Below are 10,308 nucleotides of genomic sequence, written 5' to 3' on the forward strand. Positions count from 1 at the left end.
AACAACCATAAAAACAATTTATTTATTCAGTTTAGAGGTTTACACATCACATCATTATAATCATTGAGCCCGTTTCACTTGAATCGTCCACTTGATGGCGCAGTAGAGCAAATGAATCATCACAATGCTTCGAACCATGAGTCGACCAGTTGGATGGAAAGCTTCATTTCATCACGAGGCTTCATCTCACCATCACTACATGTTATGAGTGAGCTTGACTTTAAGTGACTTACAGGTTTCTTTGAAAAATACTTTCTTATATCCAGGTTCTTCCTCTTTGCTGCCGTCCTCCTCTCCTCCTCGCAGCGCAGGCTTGCCGCTGCTAAAACTAAACAGAGCTCCAATCACATTGGCCATATTTGTCACGTGACGTAGGACTCCAGTAGAGAACGTAATTTAACTCTTTCTGCACCGCTGGGTGAATGAGACGCTGACAGATCGTTTTTTTCTTTCTATCGGGTTTGTTTTTCTTTCAAATTATTGGTGGGGACAATTCAATAATCGCTGGATATTGGTGGGTCCCTTCCGTCCATGCCAAATCTACGCCCTTGGACTGAACAGTCGTTTAGCTTCTAGTTTAATCGGCTTTGCTGTGAAATCTTTGCTGCCAACAGTGTAGTGAAACATTTAAGCTGTACATGAAAGTTAATGTGTAATTATGATGATCTTTACCACAAAGATTTTAAATGAAAGAATAAACAAAGGGCATGAAAACGGATTCTTATGTCTACTGTGTATCTTCAGTGTGAATGTTGAGTTATATTTGAGTGTCTGCATTTAAAGCACATATTAATGTATTGTTTCAAAATCCATGGTGGTACACAGGAAAAATTACTAAAGAATGTAGAATTAGAACACTATCTGTATTTGTTTTTTAAATAGTTTTACATATATTTTACTATTTAAAAAAACAATCAAGAAATCAAGCTTGCTGCCTGTCTTGTACAGTAATTTTATTTGAACATAGGTTTGATTTAGTGGAGTCAGTTGTTCCCATGCATCATTCTGTAAGTGTGAGAATGAACTAAGATTAGAAAATGTCAAAATATAAAGTGTGATTTATTTTTATTCATCACAGCATCCTAAACTTTGCTGAACTTTTTGAAATATAAAATGAACTCGCTGAGTGTTGACTGTCACATTTCAAAGCACCAAGTAAAGATAAACTATTAAACTTTAACTGGGTCAGACTTGTTACTGCATGTTGTAACCAAACATACCACACCCTGCATCATGTGATTGGCTCTTGGTCGCTCTGTAAGAATATTTCTTTAGTGCCTCCCTTCACAGATGTGTCTGTATCAGGATGGGTCTAAACAACATGGTGTAAATGCAGTTGCTGGTGAGCCTCATTTCCTGTAGGAGGTGAAAAAGAGCAGAGATCTGTTTCCCTTCAGAGCACAGAGGTTGTTTCTGTTCAGAGGAAGTGAAACTGTCTGACAGTCACTGAGAGACGGTGAAACGGCACAGCACATGAATCAAATGGATCAAACAAAATTCTGCTGTTCAGTCTGTTTGGATCTACTGAAGGATCCGGTGACTATTCCCTGTGGACACAGCTACTGCATGAACTGTATTAAAAGCTTCTGGGATGAAGAGGAAAAGAAGAAAATCTACAGCTGCCCTCAGTGCCGGAGGACTTTCACAGCGAGGCCTGTCCTGGTGAAAAACACCATGTTAGCAGATTTAGTGGAGGAGCTGAAGAAGACTGGACTCCAAGCTGCTCCTGCTGATCACTGCTATGCTGGACCTGAAGATGTGGCCTGTGATGTCTGCACTGGAAGAAAAATGAAAGCCTTCAAGTCCTGTTTAGTCTGTCTGGCATCTTACTGTGAGAAACACCTTCAGACTCATTATGATTCACCTACATTCAGGAAACACAAGCTGGTGGAGCCCTCCAAGAAGCTCCAGGAGAACATCTGCTCTCGTCATGATGAGGTGATGAAGATGTTCTGCCGTACTGATCAGCAGAGTATCTGTTATCTCTGCCCTGTGGATGAACATAAAGGCCACGACACAGTCTCAGCTGCAGCAGAAAGGACTGAGAGGCAGAGAGAGCTGGAGGTGAGTCGACAAAACATCCAGCAGAGAATCCAGGACAGAGAGAAAGATGTGAAGCTGCTTCAACAGGAGGTGGAGGCCATCAATCAGTCTGCTGATCAAACAGTGGAGCACAGTGAGAAGATCTTCACTGAGCTGATCCATCTCATCCAGAAAAGAAGCTCTGATGTGAAGCAGCAGATCAGATCCCAGCAGGAAACTGAAGTGAGTCGAGTCAAAGAGCTTCAGGAGAAGCTGGAGCAGGAGATCACTGAGCTGAAGAGGAAAGATGCTGAGCTGAAGCAGCTCTCACACACAGAGGATCACATCCAGTTTCTACACAACTACCCCTCACTGTCAGCACTCAGTGAGTCTACAGACTCATCCAGCATCAATATCCGTCCTCTGAGCTACTTTGAGGATGTGACAGCAGCTGTGTCAGAGGTCAGAGATAAACTACAGGACATTCTGAGAGAGGGATGGACAAACATCTCACTGACAGTCACTGAAGTGGATGTTTTACTGTCACAACCAGAGCCAAAGACCAGAGCTGGATTCTTAAAATATTCATGTGAAATCACACTGGATCCAAACACAGCAAACAAACAGCTGTTATTATCAGAGGGGAACAGAAAAGTAACATTAATGGATCAACAACAGTCTTATTCTGATCATCCAGACAGATTCACTTGGTGGCAGGTCCTGAGTAGAGAGAGTCTGACTGGACGTTGTTACTGGGAGGTGGAGTGGAGAGGGGGAGGAGTTTATGTAGCAGTCGCATACAAGAATATCAGGAGAAAAGGAGATGAATCTAAATTTGGAAATAATGACAAATCTTGGTCATTAGATTGTGACAACAACAGTTATACATTTTGGTACAACAACATCCAAACTCCTGTCTCAGGTCCTCCTTCCTCCAGAGTAGGAGTGTACCTGGATCACAGAGCAGGTATTTTGTCCTTCTACAGCGTCTCTGAAACCATGACTCTCCTCCACAGAGTCCAGACCACATTCACTCAGCCGCTCTATGCTGGACTGAGGGTTTATAATTATGGAGCCACAGCTGAGTTGATTAAAGTGAAATAGACTGAAGTCTTTCATATTGTGGGTTTAAATCTGTATTTTAGTTTCATTTTATTTTCTCTCCATCATTTCTGCACAGAGATCAGCTGTCAGTCAAACATTATGGGTGGTACCTCCACATCTTCTAGTTGTTCTCTTGATGTTTCTGAGTTTTTAAAGGAGATCTTTCCTGTGACTGTTTATGGAGGCTATCACTGCTCATCATCATTTTGATTTACTAAAATATTTCTCCACATGAAAATGTAAACTTCTCTATCCTCTAAATGTTTCTGGAATATTTGTATTGAAAAATGTCCACATTTCTCTTTATGAGTATGGCAGACCATGTGTGTGTGTTTGTGTTTGTTTTTGTCAAAATCATCAAACAAATGAGGAAAAACTGTGATTTTAATGAATGAATTCATATATTGTGTTGATGTTTTATTGTGTGAATAAACTGGAAGGTTTGACTATAAATCAAACTTTGAACAAAGTCTTTTCTTCTGTCTTCATTCCAGGATCTCACTCAAATCTGATGCAGAAAATATGAAACTAATCTGAGAGAATAACTGAAGCAGTTTTCCTCCTGAAGCATCACAAAGTTCAGAGTTCATGTTTAGAGCAGAAGATTCAGCAGTCGCTCTGTGACCTTTCAACTTTCTTCACTAAAACAGCTTCATTACAGAGAAACAAGTCACATTTTCTTCATGTTCTTAAGTCCTTTCAGATGTTTGTAATGGTCCTTGAATGCAGCATCAGTGTCGCAGGTTTAAAAGGTCACTTTCTGTTGTGTTCAAAGATTTCCTTCAGATATGGTCTTTAATCAGTAAAGCCAGTGATACAGCAGTGTCATTAGCTGTGTTATTGGCACCAGGCTGTGTTTATGTATGTATTTAATTCTGTCTGAGGATGTCTTCAGCATGAAATGATCATTTGCTCAGCTGCTGTGTCTCATCTCTTATCAGACATTGGTTGGAACAGAGTTTTGTTGCTGACCATCTGACAAGAGGGTGAAGAAAAGCTTCAGGCTTCATTTGGACACTACGTTGGACAGAAGTCTCCACAAAAATGACTCAGAAACACAAATATTATCAATGAAAGTCCAAATGTCAAAAAGGGGTCATACATGATCCTGAGAAATGTCCTTGAACATTTGAACATGAGTCAGAGGGTTGTCAGGTTTCTACACTGCATCGTGGCATCAAGCCTGAGATGTCTGTGTAAACAAGTATGGAGGACACAAATGCACAGACGCAGTCGAGCTGTTTACTGCTGATGAGGAAGGAAAATAGTCTGTTGGATATTAAAGCAGCATTTATTAGAGTAAGAACAGATACTTGTGTCCTTCATTTGATCCCCGTCAATTTACAGAAGACTTAAGGACCCTTTGACTTCTAACATACAGCTGCATGTTTACAATTTTATTATTGATTTATTTCTAGCAAAGCGAGACTTTACTGATTAAAGACATATAATCAGACATATTACTGTTACTTTCTGAAAAAGACTCACATAAAGCAGATTTATCACAAGCAAACCTCAAGACACATCCTTCATGGCTTAAAGTTGCAGTGGGACTCTTTCGCCATCTGGTGGTTGTAACAGTTATGACAACTGTTCCTGCATATATGTCCCTCCTCAGTGTGAAGAAGACTGGACTCCAAGCTGCTCCTGCTGATCACTGCGTGTTCCTCCTGTGTCTAAAATCTATTTCCATTATGAATCAGGAAACTGTTTGCACCAATCATAAAGGCAATAAAATACGTCACACACTAAGAAATAACAAAAAGGAATTGTGGATTTCAAGGAGATTTTTCCCTCGTTTTTTGAAATCATAAGAATACAAACTAATGCAAGACTGTCATGTTTTCATAAGTTTGTAGAGACACTGTTCTGTTGTATTCTAGGACATCAGTCACTTTTTAAATGCATGCTACTCATCATCATCATCATCATCATCAGCACCCATGACCTCCTTTTAGTCTTTGTTTTGTTATTTTTCAGAGTTCAGGAGACGTTCTTATGGGATTTCCACTGTGTACAAGTACTGTTTAGACCCTTTACCTAAAAGAAAAGAGTAAAGTACAAAGTAGATTTACTCACTGCAGGAAAATAATGCCTCAATCTGATATATTGTCTTATATGACAAACTGAAAGTGATGCATCAAAGTGTAAGCAGCATTTTCCTGTTACAGCTGGTCTAGATGGAACTGATCTGATCTCCTTTATGTACAGGTAGATATCCAGTGGGTTTGCTAAGGGTCACAGATGAGGGGCTGTGTGAGATGTTTAATCAACACGTTCTCACTCCCAACTCGTCAAATGTGTGACGCATGGTCAGGCTCCCTCTGCTTCACTTATCGACGTGCAGGGTCCTCTCATTGAATACTATGCTGCTCCCTTAACGTTGCTTATTGACGACAAGAGATTGCGCGGAAGAGCCTGTTGTCTGTATATTTATATATTTCCTAAATCACATTGTAGTGACGTATACTGAACACAATAAATTATATAATGTAAACAACTACCTGAAAAACATGTAGAAGGATACTTTTGTATCGTTTATTGCATTTATGGAGGGAGTGATGTATGCTGGGTAATGGCACAGCTAGCGACTGGGTGACTTTATTCACCCGCTTCGGCTGTTATCAGTCCATACAATGGGCGTTATTAGCACAAATCAGTCCCATAGATATGGGCCATCTCCTGCTAGATTGTTCAGAAGGTTGTTATCATCCATCCAGATGGAGGATCACTAACAGGAGCGTGGGAAGACTCCAGAATCCACTCTGGCTGGAATCCGGTGGATACAGCAGTGTTTACAGGTAAGACCATTTAAACGGACAGCATTTATAGAATGACTATTAAAAGTCAGCGAGTGTCAATAATGTTAATGTGGTTATGTTAGTAATACACCGAGTGCTAATATAACAGCTTTAAGATGCATTTGTAGATATTATTACGTGTTTTACCGTCTTTATGGTGCTAGCTTAAAGTTACGGTGTAAACGTTAGCTTATATTGGAGTAAAGCTGTTACTGTTTAAACGATGTTAGCACAGAAATATTAGCTTCTGTCATGACTGATGAAGTTACTAGTTAGTAAAGTTTCCAGTAAAGTGTTTAATCGCAGCCACAGATTGACAGCAAATATCTCGATTAGCTTCAGTGCATCTGTAATAAATATGTGCAAGTTTCAGTGCTTCGTTTAAACTGTATGATACTTATACTGACCCAGGGTCAGTGTAAAATACAATCCTAGCTGTGTGAACAAAGCCTGGCTCCTTTAATCCTGCATGACAAACCTCAGGATGCAGGTTGTTATTACTCTTTCCTGCTGGCACACCTGTCACACCTGAGAGTCAGCTAGAAACGTACAGTGACGTGGACATCATGCAAAGACTGCCAGACTCTGTAATACTGTAAATGATCAGTGACTCAGGTTAACACTAAACTTTAAACAGTCCCTCTGTGTCTCTGTGTGCTGAACATTTAGGATTGAGTCAGGCTGCATCAGCTGAAGCTGTTATTTGTATATATCGGTATTTTTTTAAATTCAGGTGTGGGGAAAATACATAAGACTGCAGTGAAGCGATGCACCAGATTAATCCCTGGCCAAAGATATCGCACTTAAATCAGAGTACTGATCCAGCCACATCAGCCTTTTGTGAGGTCTGTTTAAAGTAGACTTAAAATGAACTGCAGGTTCCTCAGAGGTGGGCTGTGAGCACAGAAACACATGTTCATCCAGAACAGTTCTCCACAGTCGCTGTCCACATGGGTCAGTGGGACCAAGAAGCACTCTGCTAATGTGTGGACTCTGACCAGCAACATCCAGCAAGACCCAGACAGCGTTTTCTATCTCCCAGCTGGAGTTTTTTGTTTGTCTGTGACTGGAGAGTCAGATTTTTGTTGAGCTTCACACTTGCAGAGGTAAGTCAGTTTGCAGAGATCCCTCCCACCCTGGCTTTTATGTGCTAGATTTCTTATCTGAAACAGTAATATTTCAGTGACTGCTGCTTATACCACAGGTTAATACACTCTACTGATCCCTGATGGGAGAATCATCACCTCTGACAGCAAAGAAGCCTGGTGGATGTTTGTTTACAGTCTGATGATGGGACATCACGCTCTGCATCTTCAAAGTTTACCTCCTCATTATTCTTCATACCCAGTAATGTGAAGTATGCTTATATCTACTATAACTGAACCAACCTGGTGCTCTTCATTTATGGAGGCTGTTGAGTCTGAATGTTGGATGTTGTGTATCTCGTGTTCTCTGGGCTTTGTTGTCCTCAGTCTTTTTGCAGGATCAGAAAACAAAACCAGGAGGCGTGTAAATGTTTCTTCTCCATGATGTTTCTTCAAATGTTTCTTCTGGATGATGATAAGACCGTGACACGGGATGCCACCTTTGGTCTTGTGATGAAGCAAAGCTCAGGAAGAAGTGTGATTAAATGGTACCCACATGTGTGCTGCTGAGAAGGATGTACAGGGGCACCTGCAGCCAAATCCAAGCCTCAGGTTAGTTGTAGTTGCAGAACGCTATAGGACTGAGACAGCTGAGGCATCAAATGTTTGATTAAACAGATGAAAAATAAAATTATCACTTCTTAAAATCTGTAGCAACTTCAAGTCTGTCAGCGTGCTGAGCATGCTCAGAATGTGACAATATATTTTTGTTCAATATTTAATTTCTTTCAGTTGCAATTGTTAAATGAAAAAAAAATAAAAAAATGTATTCTTATAATTTAGCAAACTAATTTATCAAAAAAATATATATATACATATATCTGTATTAGTTTTAATAAATTAATTTGACACCTGAATTGAAAATACCGTATTGTATTCATACAGAATCAGTATCATTGTTTGTCTGTTCACTGATTGTTGAAACTAAGAGCTAGTTTGATCTGTTTAGATCTAAAGTATTCAAAGTTGAGCTCTAATGGTTCTTCACCCCTGTGTGTGTGATATGTGATTTCCTACATGCTGGCAGAGCGGCAGTTTGTGCTCACAGATGGTGACGGTGTGGAGAGACGGTGGTGTTTCCTCAGAAAAACCAGCAGAGTCACAAAGGACACCAGTCCATCTCACCATCTCGACTTGCTGACTGATGCTCGTCTGCACTACACAGAGGAAATCAACTGACCGAGGTTTGTCCAGTGCAGTGTTATGAAATGTATATTTGTTTTATGCTTACAGATATGTTTTTCTTGACAGAGGCTCTGCAGAGTTTAGACAAAGCAGAGAAAATATGTGCTTTACATTTTACTGTGATTTACTGAGATATTTCTTGCCTGATGTTCAGCAGGAATGGAGAAATAGAATCAAAGGGAGATGTTTTTGCTGTTTTTGTAATGATGTAAGTAAATCTTGAATATTATATATTTGCTTGGTTATATTAGGAGTGTTTCTGAGTGAGGGAGAGAGGAGTCATCATCCAGGTAAAGTGACGTAGATCAGTGGATACACTTGTCTCCCCTTTAAAGGAGACGATCCAAGTCATCCTTAAATGTTAGTGCTTTCAAATACACAAACATTTTTAAAGGACAAAAATGAACATCCAACTTTGACTGTAATACAAAATAAATCTTTGCATGTGTGTTTTCAAACTCTCAGATGGGCAGCATATCAGTCTTGGACTGTGTAACCTGCCGGAGCAGCACTGGATGATCACCACACGTGAGCATGTTCCTGCAACATTCAGCATCTGATCTGTCATCTGTGTGCTTCTGCTTTTGGTAAGTAGAGTTACCCAACTACAGTAACTCTAAACACATGCCATCCATTTCCAATGGCCTGGTTACTTCCTGTCAGTTATTTTAGAAACCATGTGGTCACCTGACCTGACACTGTTTCTTCTTCTTCCCCTTAATGTTGAAGTGTCAAACAGCTGGAGAGGAAACTACACCAGTGTACTGGGATGTTTCAGCAACACGTGCCAGATGCTGTTCCTTCATGGTGACATCATCAGAGACAGCCCCGCCCACCTCAGGACCTCGCCATTGATCATGATGATTATAATGATGACAGCGAGCGGAACTAAGACTGTAAAAATCCACGACCAGAATGTTTAGATGTTTTCTAATTATTAATGAATACTGAGTTTTTGTCTCTCCCTTTTTTTTCCTCATTTGTTACTAACAAAGTTCACCAAACTCACACAGTTTACATTCTGTATGTTTCCATCAAGGTTTATTTTCTTAGAAATCATCGTTTTTCTCCTTTTCTCTTTTTCTCTTTTGTAATTGATGATAATACAGTGAATATACTTTTATTGCGTCACACATTGCTTTAAGTTTTTCAGAGTCCAGTTATTTTTTACTGCTGTTTGAATTCTCTGTATGTTTGACCCTGTAGACTGTTTGATGGACTGCTTGTCTTCCTGTTTGTAACCGCCGCCTGTTTTTGACTAAAGATTTGGATTTCTGACTTTAACACAGCCTCTGCGTGTCCTCCCTTTGTGTCCTCTTCCTCTGTGAATGTGTTGCATGTGTCACAGATTCATTTTATTAACAGCTTTCCCACAGTGAGTTGCATCAGCATTCATTCACAGCACATTTCAGAAGGATTCAGATTAATACAGTGATCTTATAGTCAGAATTATCCTGACAGAGTGCCATTGTAAATGATCTTTCATCAGGTAAATTTTAAAGTTCAGTATTTCAAAGCAGGAGTTATGAGGAATCATATTGGAATTAGGACTGTAACAATATGTACTTACAAAGTCTAATTTTTTTAATTATGCTAGAATATTGGAAGGCAATCAACTTTTAGTGTTTTCCGCATATTAATTATTCTGAAATAGAGACGGTGACCCTAACTGTACAGAAGCACACTAAACAACTGACAATCTAACAGACATCATTGTCCCGAGCCGTCATGCACAGTGAGTCTGATCCTTTGCTGTGAGAGTCTGACAAGCATGTTTCTGGTCAGTTTGGAAGAAATAATATCACAATGTTGATCTTTTTTCAACATTCCTTCTCTTTTACAACATAAACTGTGATCAAAGCTACTTATGTTCACAGCATGTAATAATACTGACAGGGCATTGTGGTCTGTTGAGCTAGGGTTAGGGTTAGCAATTCAGACATATGTAATCAATATTAAACGTCTCTGACGTGGGCCACTGTCCGCAGTGTTGGGAAATCCATACCAGGCTGGAACGAGTCAAGGTAGGTGAGCATCCACGAGAAGACACA

The 10,308-nt window shown here is 39.9% G+C and overlaps 1 protein-coding gene across 1 annotated transcript; it reads left to right on the forward strand.

Moving 5' to 3' along the window:
- Positions 1 to 951: 951 nt before the first annotated feature.
- On the forward strand, positions 952 to 3,595 carry LOC146497080 (tripartite motif-containing protein 16-like). Its single transcript, XM_085140784.1, has one exon. It carries the CDS (start codon positions 1,474 to 1,476, stop codon positions 3,124 to 3,126), a length of 1,653 nt encoding a protein of 550 aa, XP_084996910.1. The 5' UTR covers positions 952 to 1,473; the 3' UTR covers positions 3,127 to 3,595.
- Positions 3,596 to 10,308: the final 6,713 nt, after the last annotated feature.

This window comes from Neolamprologus multifasciatus, chromosome 18 (genome assembly GCF_963576455.1).
Source record: "Neolamprologus multifasciatus chromosome 18, fNeoMul1.2, whole genome shotgun sequence".
NCBI classification, from domain to species: Eukaryota; Metazoa; Chordata; class Actinopteri; order Cichliformes; family Cichlidae; genus Neolamprologus; species Neolamprologus multifasciatus.

Bases quoted from the DNA above. Each gene is read 5' to 3' on its own strand.
- LOC146497080 (XM_085140784.1), top strand. From the start codon at position 1,474: ATGAATCAAATGGATCAAACAAAATTCTGCTGTTCAGTCTGTTTGGAT.